This window comes from Podarcis raffonei, chromosome 15 (genome assembly GCF_027172205.1).
Source record: "Podarcis raffonei isolate rPodRaf1 chromosome 15, rPodRaf1.pri, whole genome shotgun sequence".
Taxonomy (NCBI): Eukaryota; Metazoa; Chordata; class Lepidosauria; order Squamata; family Lacertidae; genus Podarcis; species Podarcis raffonei.
The window spans coordinates 43388109-43410101 of NC_070616.1; the positions used below are offsets into that span (position 1 = coordinate 43388109).

The 21993-nt window shown below is 43.1% G+C and overlaps 1 protein-coding gene across 4 annotated transcripts in view; it reads right to left on the reverse strand.

Annotated features, from left to right (window-relative positions):
* The window catches only part of PPP3CC (protein phosphatase 3 catalytic subunit gamma), a 68252-nt gene that overhangs the window by 24128 nt on the left and 22131 nt on the right, over nucleotides 1–21993 (reverse strand). For 3 of the 4 annotated variants that reach the window (XM_053367019.1, XM_053367018.1, XM_053367022.1), the window contains exons 2-4: nucleotides 15162–15359; nucleotides 14738–14862; nucleotides 2584–2695 (exon numbers count right to left, since the gene is read on the reverse strand). In XM_053367019.1, the coding sequence (XP_053222994.1) occupies nucleotides 2584–2695; nucleotides 14738–14862; nucleotides 15162–15359 (435 nt within the window). The remainder of the gene's footprint in view (nucleotides 1–2583; nucleotides 2696–14737; nucleotides 14863–15161; nucleotides 15360–21993) is intronic. The other variant, XM_053367021.1, reaches the window with a different exon arrangement.

Here is a 21993-nt window from a genome sequence, read left to right on the forward strand (position 1 = left end):
TCACCACGGCCTGGAACGGGATCAGCCAGAGAAATTTGAATTGCGCTTGGCGCAGCCTGTGGCCGGACTGTGTGGCACCAAGTGACTCTGATGCACCAGAGTCAACAGTGGTGCAGGACATTGTTGCCTTGGGGAGGACCATGGGACTGGAGGTCACAGAGGAGGACGTCAGCAAGCTGGTGGAGGAGCACGACCACGAGCTGACCACCCAGGAGCTGGTCGAACTGCAGGCAGAGGCTGCGCAGGAGCAGGCCTCGCTGGAAGAGGAGGAAGCAACTGAGGAACGGCTGTCCTCCAAAGAACTGAGGGACATTTGCCAGAAGTGGAAGGATGTGCAGGCTTTTGCACAGCGGCACCAGCAGCACCACCCTAACAAGCACATGATACATGACCTTGCGAACACTTTTGATACGAGGGTCATGTCGCCTTACAGGGAGGTGCTGAAAAGGCGGATGAAGCAGCAGACCATGGACAGGTTCTTCAGCAAGAAGCAAAGAGTGGAAGAGGAACCTTCTTCGAGTGGTCCCCCAGAGTCTTAGAAAATGTACGGTACACTTTGTTGATTTTTAAATGTTTTTCTGTCATGTTTAGAAACTTAATTTATTGTTCCTTCAATTTTTGAACTGCTCTTTACAGTATGTGTGACTTTAAAGAGCACTTAATAAACTCTTTTTGTACCAAATTTGGCTTTGTTTGGACTTTTTTTGACCATAGGAACGCATTAATTGAATTTCAATGCATTCCTATGGGATTTCGTGCTTCGCAAGACGAAAAATTCGCTAGACGAAAAAACTCGCAGAACGAATTAATTTCATCTTGCGAGGCACCACTGTAGTTAGGGTTTCCTAGGCCTGCTCTAAGTTAGATATGTATTATACATCTTACATTATCTTTATACAACTGATTAGGTGAATTAGTATCTTTAAAATTTGTCATGAAAAGCAGCCCTTGCAAAGACTGCAAATTTATTTAAAACATTTAGACAAAGAGGCTTCCCACGTGACTTACTAAAGTCAGTCCAGACACCAGTTATTCAACTTACAGCTCTTATAACACAAATCAATATATTGGTAGGGTTGCCATACGTCTGGAAATTCCTGAACACATCTGGAATACTGCAGTTGAAAGCAGTGTCCATGTGGAAATCACAAAAATGTCTGGGAAAATCCAGACGTATGGCAACCCACGCGTTGGCAGTGCCGTTTTTGGAGAGTAAAGATAGCTCAAAAGCTTCTCTCTTTTTTTGCGAATTTGCCAAAAAAGCTCAACAACTTTTTTGTCTGGATTTTCACTGTTTGAAATATATATTGGTATCATAAATAGTGTTAAAAGTGTTGTTTACTCTCTTCTGTAGACTATAAGACCCAGAAAGGCAACTAAAGCCAAGGGCAGCTTTCAAAACAAAGAAAGATTTCTTCCCATAAAGTACCTGGCTAATCAGCATAATGTATATATTAAAGTTTGCATATACTCTAGAAGCATAATGATGAATGACAATACAAATCCAGATACCTGGGCTTGTATCTTTTGGTTATGGCATCATCCTTTTAAAAAATGCACTACTTCTTGAAAATTAAGCTTCTGAAGGATTAAAATAAGAATATGGACTATCTTTGCAATTACTTCCAAAACATGAGGTTCTCTTGCACATATGGCCACTGTACTTCCAGCTTTTCCTGGAATAAGGCAAACTGTACACGGACTGGATAAAAGCTAAAAGCAAACATGCACCTCAGATGTGGCATGGTATTAGGAGAGAGAAGGGAGAACAAAGCAAGTACAAGAAATATGAACAAGAAGTTCTACACAACAGCTGTTGATCTGTCTGCCAGTTGCCCCTTCCTGTTTCCTTTTACAGGAGCTGATGGAAGCCTGGAGCCAAAAGGAGCAGGGAAGTTCAAACAGGGGAACTTGTATTCCAAGGCAGAAAGGGCAAATGTGATAAGGAGGTACAAGGCAAGTAATGGATGACAGAGAAAAAGGATATACTGTTGTGGGTGGATGAGGGCCTTAAATGTAGAGTCTCAGACTTTGAAGTTGATACGGACAGTCAGAGAACCAGCACAACATATTTAATGAGAAGAGGAACTGTAATGAAGGGAGAAAAACTAACTTTTAGCACTGACATTCTGAAACTGAGAAGCAAAGTGACCAGTCTCTCCTTTGCACCATCACCATTCAGTCTATAAAAAACTAACAAAGGTCTGCCCATTTAACTTCACACACACTTACATGAGGTGATTGGGTTTCACTCAATCTGTGTTAAAAAGGGAAAGCCCTCAATTTCCATCCAACTCTGATTCCAGCTGCACAATTTGGAACTGAAAGCTCTTGGCTATAATTACAGCATGTTGGATTCCTAAATTGATGGGAGTGGGAGGGACAACTTGCATGGAGTCAGACTGCTGGGGAGACAGTGCCATAGGAACAGTGCTCACAGCCTCTCTGCTCTGTGGAATTTAAAACTCCCCTTCCATGCATATTGAAGGAGAGGAGGGCAAGGACATACTGGATGCTTTCACACCAACATCCATAGCTTTTCCTAACCAGATGCACAGCCAACCCCAGTCATCCCATACTTACATTCTTGTTTAAAGGTGAAGTATTCTGTGAGGTGCCTGCACTCGTGGTTCCCTCGGAGCAGGAAAAGTGTTTTGGGGTGGTTTATCTTTAAACTCCATAAATACAGCACACACTACAAGAGAGTGATTGAAGGCAGCATGTTAGAAAATTCATTTGCAGAGAATTGCACTTTGGAACTTTCTGGAAATAAGCCCAAGGAGCTGGATTTCCAGAAAGGAAGAAAGCTCGATTCCACAAGGTCCTGCTGCAAAGAGCTCACAGTGGAAACATAGAAAGCTGCCTTATACTGGTCAGACATTTTGTCCATCTAGCCAGGTAGACTTACCTTTGTCTCAGAGATAGGTCCTTCATATCACTGGCTACCTGATCCTTCTAACTAGAGACACCAGGGACTGAAACAAGGACCTTCAATATCCAACTGCATGGCCAACTTTTTTGGCAAGCGTGCCAACATGAGATCATAAAATCACAGTATTGTAGAGTTGGAAAGGACCACGAGGGTCATCTAGCCCAACCTCCTGCAATGCACAAATATTTTGCCCAGTGTGAGGCTTGAAACCCTGACCCTGAGATTCAGAGTCTAATGTTCTGCCAACTAAGCTATAACAGTGGCCTCCTAAGTCAGCTTTGCCTCTAGCTCCAGCCCATGCAGATTTGCCCCCCCCTCCAATATCCTGGGGTGGCCTGTCCTCCTAATTCACTGAGCCACCAAGTTGGCACACCAGTGCAGCACAGGAATGGCAAGCAGGACTGTACATCTAACTGTGCCAAAGCCAAGTCCAGCGATCCTCCTCCCCAGGTAGGCCACAAACTCTTGCTGCCTCTGCTAACTTGTGGCATCCATGCTTCAGGGAGAACATCCAACACATACTTTTAAAAACAAACAAAGAATGCTCACTGTCACTTAAATCCTGCAAGTTTGCTTAATTTGCAGCAACCTTCTTAATTTGGCACTGTTAATTTCAGCTGGGCTATTCTGAAGAACTTACAACATTTTAGCAAAATAGAATAGTGGTAGTATGGCAAACAGGATCAACAAGGCACAATAGGTGAAACTAGAAATCAGGAAAGTAGCCATGCAAACACAGAGATTGCCACCTCTAAAAAAATAAAAGCCTCCAGTAGAAGCTACCTGAATGTTTTCAAACATTTTTCAAGTTCTGTACTGTTCTGACTTTCCCTCACTTTTAAAAATTTGTGCTGGATAAGATTAGTCATGCCATGTTCTCACATGAAGGGATAAGAAATGCATCCTTTTGTACAGGTTGGTTAACATAACAAAGCAGAAACAGACTCTTGATTTATTTCCAGGAGATGTGCCCCTACCCCCATAAGCCCCTTCCTCAGCACCAGGAGGAAACTAAGAGAACCAGAGATCTTATATTCATGGGGAATGGGTGTGGCAGAACACCTGCTTTGCATGCACAAAATTTCAGGCTAAATCCACAGCATCTCCAGGAGGAGTCGGGAGTATCCCCTGCCTGGAGCCCTGGTGAGTGGCTGCCAATCAGTGTCAACGATACTGAACTGGTTGAACCAAAAGTCTAACTGGTTTTTTAAAAGTATTTATAACCTGCCCTTAATTGAGCATTTTCAATCCGAGTGGGGATTGAATAATAAAAGATGTACAGAAAAAATATATACAAACATTACAACATCATAAAGACAGGTCCAATAAACAACAAAAAATTAACAGCTCCATCACAAAGCAAACAAAGCTAAAGTACACTGAGGACAACAATTAAAGTTTCCACTTCAATAAATATCTGGGTAAAAACAAACGGCACTTTCCACGGAATGAACCATCGGCTTGTCCAAGCAACAGCTCCTCCTCCATTTCTCATCTATGGCTGCCCACTGCCCCCCTCTCTCTCACAGGGTCAACCGTCTGTGACTTTTGAGCAACTTAACTTCTTTCACCTCCATTCTGCAACCCACCCAGGCGCTCACCCCTAGTGGTAACTGGGTATAAGGCAGATTCATTCATAGGTTTCAACTGAACAATACACATACCAGGCAAAGAGTATAATACAGATTAAGTGTCTGTTTTACTTGTTCCATTTACTTGTTCCATTTCCAATATAAAGATACAGCACACATAAAGATATGAGTATTAATAAGGATCTGAAAAAGTCAAGTGTGAAACAGACTTTTAACAAGCTTGCCACTGGAGTTTTTATTCTCCCACCTTCTTAAACCCAGAGAGTTCTCATACTCTCCCCCACTTCTCCTCTACTTGCAGTGCTCTCAGGTCACCTACAGACTGAAAGACAATGAACACCATGGAATGGACAGAGAATGACTCACAAGGCCAGGGCTTCTCTGATCTTTCAAATGAGAATAGTATAAAAGTCTCACTAAGGGTAAACCTGGGTCTGGACTGTAACACTTTAGATTGCAGGTGGGGACTAGCATGACTGAATACTGCTACACACATGTACAGGCATGTGCACATGCATACACAAATTCAACCACAAAGAAAATCAGCAGGCTAGGGAGAAAAGTTCTAGTCTAGCTTTAAATGCTTTTTCTTTTTCTGGGCAGGAGAAGCATTCAGCCAAGTCTGCCCCCATTTTCAATCTGAAGTGGTACAACCTATATGCAAATTGATCATGTCAGTGAGCATTAAGCTCATGATCAAGTAAGAATCTGTTAATATCTTAAAAATAGTTTTGAGTATTACCTTCCACTAAATTTCACCTCTGTTGCATTGACTGATTCAAAACTAACAGAATGGGAGTAAGAAAATTCCTGTAGGGGATTGGACTAGATGACCCCTGGGATCTCTTCCAATTCTGCAATTCTTTGATTCTATGGAAATAAGCAAAATACGAAAAACAAATTCTTCTAATCTGAAAACAAAGTCTCCAGTGACATCAGCAAGCTCATGGGATGTTTCTGTTCTGAAAGGATTTCTCAAGTCTCTGAAAATGTGCTGGTGGAAAGGATAGGGAAAACATGGAATAAGGAGAATTTGACAATCTGTGGTAGGAGACTGGGATGAAAAACTAGAGTGATTTAATGTCATTCACAGGCGGGTGACATTCAGTTCTTACTGATCTGCAAAAAAATCCTTTATCCAGATTTTCTAAAGATTTGTGGCATGGAATTGATACTAGATACTGCCATTCCCAAACAGGGACTATTCAGGTTACCAGATTTAAAGCTGATGTCTCATTTTCTTTTTCCTTAATTTTATAACCAAAACCCAAAAACTTCTTCCTTTAAAAGTTCACTTCTATTATACATCTAGGAAGTAAAGGTGTAAAAACCCAATTTTGTAGAGGAATGGACAAAAGCTGCTGGAATTCTTGAGCAACATCTCTTTAGAATCAAACATAGCTGCAAACAATGACCCACAGATTTTTCTTCTCTGTCATAACTCTTAGAATGCAGACACCAATGCAGATAAAGAGTACAGGCAACTTTTGGGTAATGGTAAACGAAAGATAGGTGGGTTCTGATTATCAAGTTTAACAGACCCTCTAAAGAAAGAAAGAAAAAAAGGGCATGCAGCTTCATTAAAGGACTGGAAGCAGGAATGGCCACTTTGCTCCTCTTATAATCAGAGATGGAGTTCTCTCTGTATGGACTACAGTCCACATTCAGACCCTCCATTGGTCCCTATTTTCCAGGGACAGTCCTAGATTTACAGAAGCCATCCTGGTTTCTGATTTGATCCCAGGATATCCTGCTTTTCCTTAGGACATTCCAATTTTCATTGGAGAAATGTTGGAGGGTATGGAGTTATGCGATTCCTGAGCTAAGGAGATAAGTAACTACACATCCTTTAGAAGATATCTGAAGGCAGCGAAGATTTTTAATGCTTAATGTTTTATTGTGTTTTTATATATGTTGGAAGCCACCCAGATTGGTGGGGCAACCCAGTCAGGTGGGTGGTGTATAAATAATGAAATAATAATAAAAATTGAATAGGATGTCCCTGTTGGAGGTTATGCACATCACGGGGCTGCTCTGTTTTAGACAGATTAATGGAGAAGATGAATTCTGAAAGCTAGGGTTCCAGGGCCTTCGAGGGCAAAACACAGGCAGAAACAGGAAAGGGGGAAATTATCTTACACTTCCTCCAAAATAGTGGAGAGGCCCTTCTTTGGCCATGTTTTGAATGGGAAAAGGGCAACCGTGTTTACAGACCAGATTTCCTGTTTAATTTTGAAGCTTTGATGATCTCACTTTAGAATAGTAACCTTGGCAGCTACTCACAGAAGACAAAATAAAACGCAGGATTCCATTGATGCAGCGATTTAGGGGCATCATGTCCTCCTGCTCTGCAAAAAAGTAGAAATGAGTGCACAGTGCTTTTTTGAGCCAGAGCGCAGTGGACACTGCGAGAGCCTTGACCTGCTGTCGCCACTCCTATCCAGGTTTCCACACACCCTTGCCTTGCTCCACTTTGCTGCTTGCCTCCCTCCCTCTCTGGCTTCCTCCTCCTCCTCCTATTTATTTATTTATTTAGGTTTGGTTTTGGTTTCCTTCCTGTGAGGTGCTTGTGAGATGTTCTGCTCTAGGTTCAACTACCCCTTTGTCCTCCCCTCCCTCCTATTTTATTCCCCCACTTTCTATGCTTCCCCTTCTCTTTCCGCCTCCCTCAGAGGTTGGCTGGCTCCAACCAGGTGGCCTCTGCCCACTCCCCTCTGCTGATGGCACCACTGGACACTGATCACTGCAAGGGGTAGAAGTGGCTATACTATTTCTGTCCAGGAGGAGTCATATTGATGGAAAGCCACAGATACCACTTGGGCATTCAAAGACAGAGCCAGATCTAATAAAATGTCCAAGCTGCAAATCTGATCTTTTGGAAGGGTAGGGGTGGGCAATCCAAAACAGGCTGAAAAATACACCCCAGCTTCATTGAACTACCTGCAACAGAATATCTGCAGTCAGCTGCCTTGGCCACTGGGTAAGATGCTTCATTTGTAAGTTGTATGTCTATGTTTAGTACTGGCTATGAAGTAGACAATACTAGATTATATGGACCAATGATCTGACTAAGCATAAAGCACTTAATACACTCATATATGTTCAGAACAATATACATGCCAACAGAGTTGATTGTTAAGCCAAACAAAGGCAGAGACACTGGTCCAAGGCCACCGAGAAAGGTTCATGGCCAAGAGGGATTTGAACCTGAGTCCTCCAGGTGCAAGTCCAACTATCAGAGCATGATACTCTACTATAAATGTTCATAGCAATGCAGGTAACTCCTTCGCATTGACAACACTGGTCTTGTCCCTCCCTCCCAGCTCTGCATCCTGCTTCCTGGCTGCCTGCATCAGGGTGGAATTATAAAAATTACATCCTGTTTTATTTTCTTTGGTCATTAACATCAACTGCTCAGGCAGATGCTTCCTAATATCCCCAACCCAGTTGTACAAACTCAAACTGTGATATCCAAGGCCCATGAAAGCTCTCTCACACACACCACCCATGTTGCAAAGTATAACAGAAACTCTTGAAAATCTGTGATAAGAGATCATGCCTGTCCACAAAAATGAGGTTCTTCCATATCTGAGATTGCCCCAGCTAGTTTCTTTTCTTTCTTTCTTTGAGGCAGTTAGGTCCTGTTATTACAAGCCTTGACAAAAACCGTAAATACTTAGGTAATGTTGCCTTGTATTTGCCAATACATTTTCTCTCTTCCAAGCCTACTGTCTGGCTTCCATCTCAATATTAGAAGCCAGTGCTAAACACACCTAAGCAGAAAATCTTTCATTCAAGGCAGAGAGAAGTTATTTTGCAGGATGCAGGAGGAAAAGGCATATCTTCATGCACAGAAGTGAAGTAAAGCTTCTCAATTCCGTTTTATCAAGTGACATTTGGAGCAGCCCCCGCGTGTACTAATCAAAGCCCACCTTGCTTTGTGAAAGATGAATACCTGCTTGGTAGAAAAGGAACAAGCCTTTCACAGCTCTCTCTCCATTCTGGGCTGGGGGGGGAGGGGGAGGGCCATGAATAGCATGAAAGGGTCGCATGCTGACAGCATACAAAGGATGGTGATTTCAAGCAACTCCCAAGGATTCCAAATACTAGTTTGTGCAGCATGTCCCTGTAATATTTCCTTGTACCATACTGCATATAATTTCCAAGTGGCACTTCAAACAATCATCTCAGCACAATCATCTCCACCCCCTCCACAAATCCCAACAGCTCAGCACAATTTTATCTCCCTCACCCCCCCCCCCAAAGTTCCTAGCAGCTCCTTAAAGCCACCTTCTCTCACTAAAGACAGAGGAGGAAACATGAAGGTTTCCTCAGAGGACCTTTGTGAAGCCTACAGCTCCCTTTGAATCTTGAGAATTCCAGCTTTCAATTCTTTAAAAAAATAAAAGTTCTAAAAGTCACAAATGGTGTTGCCAATGAAATTGTGCATAAAACAAAATTTGAGGCAAATAAATGATGATGATGATGATGATGATGATGATGATGATGATAATAATAATAATAATTTTTTATTTATATCCCACCCTCCCCAGCCGAAGCCGGGCTCAGGGCGGCTAACAACAATAAAATAATACAACATTCTAAAATCTGAGATCTGAGAGAAATTCTGAGGAAAGTCGGTGAGGACAAGTGTGCTAGCACTGTCTCTGTCCTGTTGTCTCTTCCATCAATCTTCACTTGTGGAAAGCGCCACCAGGAAAGCTTCCTGCCATCCATGGAGGTTCCCTGTGCATTTTAAAACTCTGGAAAATCAGTGTTCCAAAACATGCAGGTAGCCTCAAGGGATACCAGACACTCCTCACTTCAAGGTGTTGCCCCCTGTGACTTGAGAGCAGAGCTATCCTGCTTGTCCTCCAGGCCTCCTTCATGTTCTTCATACACTGGATTGCTAATGCCTGAAGACTGTACATTAATTTCAACAAAGCGCAAGCGTACAGGTGGGGGTTACGTTCCCAGGTACCGTGCACATATGTGAAATCGTGCTTAGTGGGAACATGATCTAAATAGCCTGTAAACACCCTCTAAATCACTTGTTGCTTCTTGGGTTTCTCAGCGCCTGGGAAGATGATGATGCCTTGCGTTTGGGTGTCATCTCAAAAAAATCCTCCTAAAACTCCCTCCAAACCTCATGGGACTGCAAACACAAAGGCAAGATGTTTTCCTGCTCTTTTCGGGCCATTTTTGCTATTTTCACACTTTTCTGGAGTTTAAATCAATTTATTTAATTATTTCCCAGCATCACACACAAGTTGAAGGTGGGGAGACACCTGTAAGTCAAAACTATAGGTTGCTAAAAGTTACGACAGGGTGGACATCTTTTTCTGTGAAGGGCTGCATTCTTCATGGAGTTGGAGGCAAATGTGTTGCTAATTAACTAAATCAGATACACAGACCACCTTGCCTCAATTTTTTCCATAGTTACCTCAAACTGCAATTCCCAATCCTCTCAAATATACCAGGATTTTTTTAGTTCAACAGACCAATACAGCTATGGTTCTAGAAAGCAAGTAAAAGTAATTCCTTTCTGACATCAGTGTGATATATGCACACACACATGGCAGAAGCCTACTGATTTGTTCACAGACAGCTCTAGGGAGAGTTCTAAAAAAAGCAACACATATTTTATCAAATTAAATAGAGTGGCTGGGGAAACCCAGCCAGGTGGTTGTTATTATTATTATTATTATTATTATTATTATTATTAATAATACTGCCTCTTCCAATTATCCTGAAACTAGACAGAAAGGGGAGATTATTTAAAAAGCCAAGAAAAATGAGGAAGAAACTAAAGGAAAGTAGGAATTCTGATGGGATGGAAGAACAGGTCTGTCTCAGGGGCTCCATCAAATGAGGTCAGGAACTTCAGACTGTCCACTTGTGACTTGAGTCAAGGACATGACAGCAGCTCTTCCAATATTTTGAACTTATCTTAAACTCCAACGATACCAGTGTTCAGACTTTTCAGACATCTGCTGGATTCAATTGCACAGTGAAGGAAAATAATCAAACCAACAACTACTTTAGTGGTGTTGTTGATTGTTACTGTAACTTTTAAATTTGCTAAATTGTTAATTGCTTCAAATTGTTTCGTTAGCCTTTCGAGCTGATTGAGGAAAACTCTAGTAGAAATACAGTGGTACCTTGGTTTTCGAGCATCTTGGAAGCCAAACGTTTCGGTTTTCAAATGCCGAAAACCTGGAAGTAATTGTTTCCATTTTGAACGCTCCTCAGAAGTTGAACGGCTTCCACTGCGTGTTTTTCCATTTTTCCAATTGAACTTGCAGCCAGCTCTTTGCGCCTCAGTTTTTGACGGCTTTGGAAGTCAAACGGTCTTCCGAAACAGAGTACGTTCGAGAACTGAGGTACCACTGTATTTAAATGAATAAAGCTAAATGCCTGTAGCCTGTCACCAATCACCTTCTTATATTTATTAACTGTACACCTCACTTTTCCATTAGTATGCTAAAGGCAGGCTGCAAAATAAAAAATGCAACTATGAGATCATAAAGAAGTTAGCAAGCTTTTGAGGCAGCTGAACTTCTTGCTTCCTATGAAGGTAAAGCGTCATAAAGACCATCGCACAGAAAATTTCAGATGCTTTCTAAGTGTTATTATATATCATTAACTAGTTAACAATTAGCCTAAATCCCATCCTCATAAAAGTTGTATAAAGTAATTTCCAGGGAAAGGTAAAGGGACCCCTGACCATTAGATCCAGTCGTGACCGACTCTGCGGTTGCGGCGCTCATCTCGCTTTATTGGCCGAGGGAGCCGGTGTACAGCTTCTGGGTCATGGGGCCAGCATGACGAAGCCGCTTCTAGTGAACCAGAACAGCGCACGGAAACGCTGTTTACCTTCCTGCCGGAGCGGTACCTACCGTATTTTTCGCTCTATAGGACACACCTTTTCCCCTCCAAAAATGAAGGGGAAATGTGTGTGCGTCCTATGGAGCGAATGCAGGCTTCTTGGCTTCAGCGATAGCAACGCAAAGCCTCCGAAGCGCAGAGGGAGAGCTCCGCCCATGCTCCAGAGGCCTCGCGTTGCTTTCGCTGAAGCTGCCTGAAGCCCCCGGAGCGTAGGGAACTCCCGCTGCGCTCCAGGGGCTTCAGGCAGCTATCCGCAAGCCTTCGGAGCGCAGCAGGAGTTCCCGCTGCGCTCCGAAGGCTTGCGGATAGCTGCCTGAAGCCTGGAGAATGAGAGGGGTCGGTGCACACCGATCCCTCTTGCTCTCCAGGCTTCGCTTCGCTGGAGAGGTGCTGCACAGTTTTCCCTCTCTGCGCAGCGCCCCTTCAGCGAAGCGGGAGGAGAAATGGAAGGGGCTCCGTTTCTCCTGCCACTTCGCTGAAGGGGCGCTGAGCAGAGAGGGGGAGATTCCCCCCCCCCGTTCTCCCCCTCCTATGGTCCGGTGCGTCCTACAGAGCGAAAAATACGGTATTTATCTACTTGCACTTTGACGTGCTTTCGAACTGCTAGGTTGGCAGGAGCAGGGACCGAGCAACGGGAGCTCACCCTGTCGCGGGGATTCGAACCACCGACCTTCTGATCTGCAAGTCCTAGGCTCTGTGGTTTAACCCACAGCGCCACCCGCGTCTCATACAGTAATTACTAACATGATACAAAATGGGAAGTGGGGGGCTGGTACTCCCCTTTGATGCTGCCAATTGTTATTCTGAGTGATGGCACATAGAGGTGGCTGTCTTTGTTCATTGATGTGCCCTGTATCAATAGCAGAAGTGGCCAAGGGAGGCTAATCCTTGTTTCCTCAATGCTCAAACTATGCAACTGAAATCTAAAAATTAACATAAAACATAACAGAGCCATGATTCCACAGAATTCCTCCTTGACAAAGGAGAAACTTTCTCAAAAGGTTGTTGGGATAGATTATGAATATTAGCCTATTAACAACTGAAAGTAGCAACCTCTCTACCCTCACAAATTTTCCACACTATAACTCCTGAATTAACACTACAGCAGTGGTCCACTAGGTCCATGCTCAGAATCCCGGCCTTTAACATGTGATCATGTCTTGTAATTCTTCATCCTCTGTTTCCCTCATGCAGAATGCATAGAACTCAGTCTTTTGGCATGGTTACAGCCTAACAAATTAATTGTACCATCAAACACTCAGGGACCAGATTTCATGGGCCTACAAAGCTTTTGCCATCCCAGTTGTGCATTAAAGTCCCACAAGACACTTTGCTATTTCTGCTGTGAGAGTCAAACATGGCTAACCCTAGAAGTGACAAAGAAAGCATTGGATGGAATGGAAGAGAGCCAAAATGCTATCAGAAAAGGAGGTGACTATGCTACCTTGTTAAACAGTTTACTGCGTCCTCCTCTGGATTACTGAAATTCCATTCTCCTGCGACTTTCATAGACTGTCACCAGTTCCTCAGTTTTTCTGGATCTGACCATTCCGTTCCATTTGGTGCCCTTTCACTTTTACATCTTTCATTAATTGAAATGGCTTCCGAAATCCATTCCTCTACCTTTGTGAAACAACGCCTATGTAGCCCTGCCATGCGGTAGGCCCTTTGGAAATTTTCAAGTGTCACAGCAGAGACTATAACATTTGGGGGGGGGGGTGGACCTACATGTACTTGCCAACTTCATTTCACCCAAAGATCACAAACACTTAGGGGATCTGCAACATTTACTAGTAGGAGACAATTCCTCATCCACTAATCATACTAGCTGACAGGAATACCCCACACAATGGTAATAGCCACACACTGGCTCCACTTAACAGAAAGCTAGCAGCCAAAATAATTAAGGGTCAAGTCCAATTCTTTCCAATCACCAAATACCCCTAACTCATTTTACTACTCACAATTGCTAAGGTGAAAAGAGGGATATCATTGTAGAGCAGTGGGAGGGAGTTTGGAAACATCCTCAATACATTTAAAACAAAACATGTATTTCCCTCTTCTGGGCCAAGCTTTGGAAGGGAAAAATGTTTCTGCAAGCTTGCAGCAAATACTTGCTGTAAATGCTGTCATATGGCTAGCACTACTGGAGTTCACTAACCTGACCCCCCCCACACTCCTTCCCAATAGTTCTGCAACTTTAAAAAATGTTTCCCTTTAATTTAAAAAGAACAACACAAAGGATGAAAGCAAACATACACATGCCACTTTAAAAGAAGGCAAGCAGCCATCTGAACAGCTGACCCAGCATTCAAGCTGATAAACAGCAAACTTCAGATGACGCTAAAAAGCTGTAAACGTGGATCAAGGCATCTGGGCACATTGGGATCCTCTGCTGAATAGGACACCCTCATAGTTCCCTGGCTATCACAATTTCCCACCCAATAGGAGCCAGTCTGAATGCAATTAAGGATCCATTCCTGTACAACCCTTCAGAATGCCAGCTGGTAGTAAGAGCAGAAGTATTATTTCCATCTGAATGATAAGTGAGTTGGTGAAGTGATTGTTGCCTCCTCTGCTCACCCCTCCCTAGCTAATTATCCATTTTTGTAGGATTATTTTAGCAGACTGGAGTCAACTATGAATTCTGAATATATGTTGTCTGGCCTGTGGGACCCCAAAAAAGCACAGAAACATTTAGGCAGTGAAATATTAATAAACTGTATTTAAGCCCAGATTAACCTGAAGATGCATTAGGGCAACTAGAGCTCATAAAGTTGTCCAGGTGAGAACAGAAGAGGTAAACTTTTATTTTGTTTAGCTATCACACATTTTTACACAACTGAAGCAGTCCATAATGGTATTCAGATGTCTACAGCTTATCATTTTTATTGTATTCTGTAGTTGGGACACCTTTTGGTTGAAAATTGGCCTATATATTTTAATACAAATAACATGCAAAGAAAGAAACAAGTTTCAACACAGACTACTTTATTTGTCCTTAGCAAACTGACAGGTCAGTTGCTCTTGTGCATCATAATTTATTTTTATTTGTGGGAAGGGGGAGGAACATGGTAGCATTTGGAATGAGGCTTGGCAGACCTGAACCCATAATGTCCTTCACTGAAATCTAGCCACTTCGCCATCATGATTCCTGACCAACATAAAAATAAATTTGTACTGATTTAAAGATAAGCCTTGTTGCATATTAAGTCTCTGTAATTGTACTAGACTGCATAAACTACCAAAGCGGAAGAAGAAAAGGTTCCATAGGCTCAGCCCAAACTTTAAAGTGTAATCCCCAAAGGCTCAGTTGAATTGTCACCTCTATACTGAAGTAGCCTCTGTCCACGTAGTCTCCCAGGAAGAGGTAGCGTGTGTTATTGGGTGATCCTCCAACTTCAAACAACTTCATCAGGTCAAAGAACTGCCCATGAATGTCACCACACACTAGGGGAGGAAGGACAGCAAAAAGAGGGACAGGATTACATGCTAAGAAGAGAAAGGTCACAGAACCAATAGGGAACATGGTTTTGCTTCAGTCTAAATTGTTGGATTATACTGAGCTCCTGTACTCGAATCTCCAATCTACAAAAACACTTCTTCCCCTTGGAGGTATAGAAAACTTTCTGATCTTGAGCACACTTCAGTGGAAAGAACATGCAACAGGAAACCTGCTGGCTTTAGCAGCCAGTCATTCCAGATGAGCCTCAGAAAACAACAAGCCACAAAATAAAGCATTCTCTGACCTGTGATTGGAGCCTCAACTTCAATCATGGTCTTCTCATGCCTCAGAATGGAGGCTCCATCATTGATTATCTTCAGCGCTGCATCCTCCTCCAGACGCCCTTCTTTCACCAAGTGGTTTCTTAAGACCTCCAGCCTGGGTTTCCCATCCTCAAAAACTTCTTTCAGGGTTAACCGCTGCGTAGGAGGGAAAGGGACAGCTGGAGAGAGACAGAAACACACAAACATTAAGAAGGGAGTTCCTCCAAAGACCAATAAATCTTATAATCGGATTTCAGCAAAGGTTTCTCTAACCTGGGCAACAAGAGAGAGAATGATCAGTTAAGGACCATACTGAAAATTGCTCAGTTTTAGATGGAGTTTGAAGAAACGTAACATGCAGTATATTTTGAATACAAGTACGAAATGCATCATGAGGATATTCAAGGCAGGAAAAAATAATTTCAAATGCCAAGCACCAGATACAAATTCCTGTAATCCATCATCAGAGTTTTTAAATATATATTTTTAAGACAGCAGCCCTTGACATAGCTAAACAAATATTTCAAATTCCTAGTGCAAGCATCACATTTCATCACATCAAATACTCATCTTTCTTAAATTACATACTGAATGGATTTACAATGCGCATTTCAAAAGAATTTGCTATGGTGGCTTTACAAACACATGACAAAATGCAGTCAATAGAGATTCAATACCAATAAAAGATTCAGCATATAAAAGTGACAGAGATATGGATCTTTCCCATGTGGGACACACATATGCACCCCAAACAGGTTTTCTATTTCCTATCCAAAACTGAACATCAACCAATTAATTATCCTAAACTGACAGGCTTTGAAGTCCTGGGTAACTCAGCACTAATGCATAGTTTTTATATAATTTTTCTCTCTTGAAGATTACAGACAAGTAATTTCATTGGTTCCCCACTGCTAAATTCAGCCTTGGGACACGATAGTGTCACAGCTATGTTTCAAAGTTAGCCGTGGAAGCTTCAAGTTTCAAGTTTTATTACGGCAAAAGCCAGTGACACTAAACACCACAAGATCAAACAAAAAGGAATCAACAACAACATCAGAAAAAAGAAAAAAAAGGAAAAAAAAGGATTACACAAGGGGACTTCGCAGTGTGCCATTCAACAGAGGAGATTTACGCTTCCTGATTACTAAAGTGCAAAATTTGGCCACCTCATATGATATTGAGCTTGAGGAATCTTCCAGAAGGTATTTTCGTAGAATTTCGGGGGAGGATGCCAAATAATGTTGTAGGGGTATAAATTTTGATAAAAGCGGCAAAATAAGTTGAACTCGCTCTTCACTATAAAATTCGCAAAATAGAAGGATGTGTGTGACAGATTCTACCTTATTAGACATACGGGGCAGAGACGCGCATGCATTGGTACCCACGTGAATTTGCCGTACAGCACTGCTGAGGGCATTGTCTCAAAGCGGGCTCTAGAGAAAGCCCATCTATAAGCTTCGTTAGTGATGTTAGTTAAGTAAGGAGCAGCTGCAAAATTAGGCCAAGCTTTTAAACATCTATACGTCTCCGGTAAAGTCTCTGAGTGGTAATTGCTTTTGCCAAGCCGTGGAAGCAACTTAGCCTCTCCCTTCAGCAATCCTCATTTTTCTCATTCACACATTACATTAAAGCTATAAGGCACCCCTGACCGTTAGGTCCAGTTGCGGACGACTCTGGGGTTGCGGCGCTCATCTCACTTTACTGGCCGAGGGAGCCGGCATACAGCTTCCAGGTCATGTGGCCAGCATGACTAAGCCGCTTCTGCCGAGCCAGAGCAGCGCATGGAAATGCAGTTTACCTTCCCGCCGGAGCGGTAGCTATTTATCTACTTGCACTTTGATGCGCTTTCGAACTGCTAGGTGGGCAGGAGCAGGGACCAAGCAACGGGAGCTCACCCCATCGTGGGGATTCAAACTGCCGACCTTCCACCCGCGTCCCTAAAGCTATACAGTAGTTAAAATAAACTAGTGTTTAATGTGAACACATAGTGCACAGGTGCACACTGCTGAAATCACAGTCACTTCACTTCTTCACTGCTCTTGCCATGCTGCCAGGAAACAAGCTGACTTATGCAAGAATTCAGGGTTATGGTTGGTTTCTGCCAAAATATGATAGACAATTGGCTTGATATGTATAATCAGCTGTATTTTGGGTTATATAGCTCAGTGGTAGAAAACATTTGCTGCCTGCAGAAGGTTCCAGGTTCAATTCTAGGCTTCTCCAGGGGGGCCTGAGAAAAATCCTTTCTGAAGTGCTAGAGCACCTCTGTCAATCATTGTAGACAATACTGAGCTCAAAAGACCAGTGGCCTGACTCTGTATAAAGCATGTAATTCCTTTCACCAGTTTAAGAGAGATAAGCATGAGATAATGACTCTTGTAATTTGTAACAGCAAATATACTCTGTAGTAAACCTGATATGAATTAACTGTACACCTGCTTGCAATTTTATACCTGTTTGCAGAGGAGATAAGTGAAACAAGGTTATTTCCATTGCCTATGCAGAGAGATCAATTGGCTTTCGTCCTCTCTCAACTATCACCCAATGAGAGCCATACTATCAGGCTTTCTGAACTATTTCCATCCCAGCTGGTGCCTGAATTTGTGTCTCTCTCCTTCTTCTTTCCCCATCCTCTTTTCCTTCTTTTAGATTATAAGCCTGTGAACAGAGACTGGCTCATCAAATTTGCAGGATGACATCAAACTGGGAGGTGTAGCTAATGCCGCAGAAGACAGAAGCAGAATTCAAAATGACCTTGGAGAACTGGGCACAAGCTAAGAAATTTCAATAGGACAAATGTAAGGTTCTGCACTTAGGCGGGAAGAACCAGATTCACAAATATAGGATAGGGGACACCTGGCTTACTAGCAGTACATGTGAAAAGGATCTAGGAGTCTTAGTGGACCACAAGCTTAACATAAGTCAACAGTGTGCTACAGCTGCAAAAAAGCTAACACTATTCTAGGCTGCATCAACAGAAGCCTAGTGTCCAGATCAAAGGAAGTAACAGTACTACTCTATTCTGCCTTGGTCACACCACACCTGGAATACTGTGTCCAATTCTGGGCACCACAATTTAAGAAGGACGTTAACAAGCTGGAACATGCGTAGAGGAGGGCAACCAGGATGATAAAGGGTCTAGAAACTAAGCCTTATGAGAAGCGCTTGAAGGAGCTGGGTATGTTTAGCCTGGAAAAGAGGAGGCTGAGAGAACATATGATAGCCATCTTCAAATATCTTAAGGGCTGTCACATGGAAGAGGAAGCAATCTTGTTTTCTCCTGCTCTGGAGGGCAGGACTTGAACCAATGGCTTCAAGTTACAAGAAAAAAGATTCTAACTAAACATTTGAAAAAACTTTCTGACAGTAAGAGCTGTTCAGCAGTGGAACAGACTCCCTTGGGAGGTGGTGGACTCTCCTTCCTTAGAGATTTTGAAGCAGAGCTTGGATAGCCATCTGCCATGGATGCTTTAGGGAGATTCCTGCATTGCAGACCGTTGGACTAGATGACCCTCAGGATCCCTTCCAACTCTACGATTCTATGATTCTATGTCCTACTACTAATTTAAGCTGCTCTAGTAACCTTTTGGCAAAATAGTGGGACAAAATGCTTTAAACAAGCAAACCCTAAAAGAAATGTACTGGGGATAATAAATTCCTGGCACTAAGAGTTTTCCAGCCCTGGGAACACTATGTAGAATATTGGCTAAGGCTACAGGTTTCGCATCAAAACACTGCATGAATGAACATAAGATTGTTCATCAGGATTCTAGCCTTTACTAGAATCCACTAAATCCATAAACCCCCTTTAATACATTGGAGCTTAATTTGCACTTCTCATATTTTCATCTACCAGAAGACACAGGGGAACTAAGTGACAACATAAATCGATATAAGATAAATTTTTACATACACCCACAGGATGACCCAATGTGGCTCTTCAAACATCAACTCAACTGTAATAGTTTAAGAAAGTGAAGAGAAGAAGTTAATGAACATGATGGGACATAGGGATTGTGGGAGGAGCAAGAATCAATGGAGGCAGCATGTGCAAGGGTGTTTCAAAGTAAGGATGTGCAAGCAATCACAGGACAGGACAGGGATGCAAGGTTAGTGTCTATGGTTGAAAGGTGTTAAGTGGAAGGACAGGTAGAATCAACAAGTGAGACAACAGGATGCCTCTTGAAACTCTTGAACATATTAAGATCTTGAAAGGTGACTTTCAGACTTAAAGAACTTTAAAAGGTAAAGGACCTCTGACAGTTAAGTCCAGTCACAGACGACTCTGGGGTTGCAGTGCTCATCTCACTTTACAGGCTGAGGAAGCTGGCGTTTGTCCGCAGACAGTTTTTCCGGGTCATGTGGCCAGCATGACTAAGCTGCTTCTGGTAAAACCAGAGCAGCACACAGAAACTGATCAAATTTGCAGATGACACCAAACTGGGAGGGGTGGCTAACACCCCAGAGGACAGGATCACACTTCAAAACGACCTTGACAGATTAGAGAACTGGGCCAAAACAAACAAGATGAATTTTAACAGGGAGAAATGTAAAGTATTGCACTTGGGCAAAAAAAATGAGAGGCACAAATACAAGATGGGTGACACCTGGCTTGAGAGCAGTACATGTGAAAAGGATCTAGGAGTCTTGGTTGACCACAAACTTGACATGAGCCAACAGTGTGACGCGGCAGCTAAAAAAGCCAATGCAATTCTGGGCTGCATCAATAGGAGTATAGCATCTAGATCAAGGGAAGTAATAGTGCCACTGTATTCTGCTCTGGTCAGACCTCACCTGGAGTACTGTGTCCAGTTCTGGGCACCACAGTTCAAGAAGGACACTGACAAACTGGAACGTGTCCAGAGGAGGGCAACCAAAATGGTCAAAGGCCTGGAAACGATGCCTTATGAGGAACGGCTAAGGGAGCTGGGCATGTTTAGCCTGGAGGAGGTTAAGGGGTGATATGATAGCCATGTTCAAATATATAAAAGGATGTCACACAGAGGAGGGAGAAAGGTTGTTTTCTGCTGCTCCAGAGAAGCGGACACGGAGCAATGGATCCAAACTACAAGAAAGAAGATTCCACCTAAACATTAGGAAGAACTTCCTGACAGTAAGAGCTGTTCGACAGTGGAATTTGCTGCCAAGGAGTGTGGTGGAGTCTCCTTCTTTGGAGGTCTTTAAGCAGAGGCTTGACAACCATATGTCAGGAGTGCTCTGATGGTGTTTCCTGCTTGGCAGGGGGTTGGACTCGATGGCCCTTGTGGTCTCTTCCAACTCTATGATTCTATGACCTGAGGCAAGTAAGAACCTGCTCTAGGCTATCAGGTAAAGAATCTCCCCCCCCCCCCCACTTTCAGCCCACCAAGTTTCCCTAAATGGCTGCAGACTCTTATGGACCTGTATAGCTACACTTAAGGTTAACAAAAGCTGTGGCCAGGCAGTGTCCCTGCATTCCTTCATGGCACATTTCATATGACAAGTCTCTTCCATAATGTGTATCTGAGATTATAGGTTGTACACTGAGGTGAAGAAATCTAGGGTACATGATAGGGGATTATTGCATTAGTTTTCCTGGTTATAATGCTAGTGCCTCTGTTCCAGTTTCTAACATTCCTTTTAATACTGCATTACCTGTTACATTATGGAACTATGGATTTTTCATCAATATACAGGCAACTCCCCATTTGTGTGTGATTGGCACGCGTATGGCCTCTGATGTATGTGCCATTTTCAGCACTGCAAAGGAGTGAGGCGGAACGGAATGGGCTTACACGCGTCCTGCCAACGCATGCAATGCCTCAGAATGCTAGCCCTGCGTAAATGGGGAGTTGCCTGTATTGCCATGTTGCCCTAAATTTCATTCACACTAGTGGGCATGGTGTGACACAACGCGTGCTTCTGCTGCCATGTGGGAATCCCTTGCAGTTGATTGTAGTGCCTGGAGACAGACAGTCAGGTTGTGTATCCACAGCAGTGACCAAAGGAGAAATGACCACTAGGAGGCGCACAGGAGAAGAAATGCCATGGTGCAACAGCAAAAGCAGACTCCTTCATCTGTCCCAGCTGCAACAAAACATGTCTCTCCCTTATCACTCCACAACCACAGCAGGCGCTGTAGCTGTCCAAAGGTTTGACTTCACTCCCAAAGGCGCACTCCTCCATGGTCTCCTAAGATGGACGGATACCAACAATAACAAGCGTCTTCTGCTTCCCCATGATTCACCCATGAAAACAGTGGGGGGGGGGAGATGACTGCAAGCAATAGCCTCCAGAAGATCAAAAGAGATTACGAGGCTCTGGGCAGGAAATTGAAGCAATTAAATGCACAAATTGTCATCTCATCTGTCCTCCCAGTTGAACGACGTGGCCCAGGGAGAGAGGGAAAAATAGTGGAAGTGAACAACTGGCTTCGCAAATGGTGTAAACAGGAACAGTTTGGATTCTTAGATCACGGAATGCAGTTTCTTGAAGATGGACTTCTGGCAAGTGATGGGCTGCACCTCACAACGGTTGGGAGGAATGTTTTTGCAAAAAATCTCAGAAACCTCATCAGGAGGGCTTTAAACTGACTAATGTGGGGGAGGGAGACAGTGCTCCTGAAGGTAGGAGTCTATCAATTGATGAAGATGATCATCCAAATGTCATAGACCAAATGGAGCAAACAGCACGCAGACCTAGTGGTGAGAGGAAAAAATCCTTAAATAAGAGACACGGGGGAATGATTAATGGACTTCAATGTCTGTACACTAATGCGCAAAGCATGGGAAATAAACAAGATGAGCTTGAGCTCTTGGTACAGCAAACTAAATA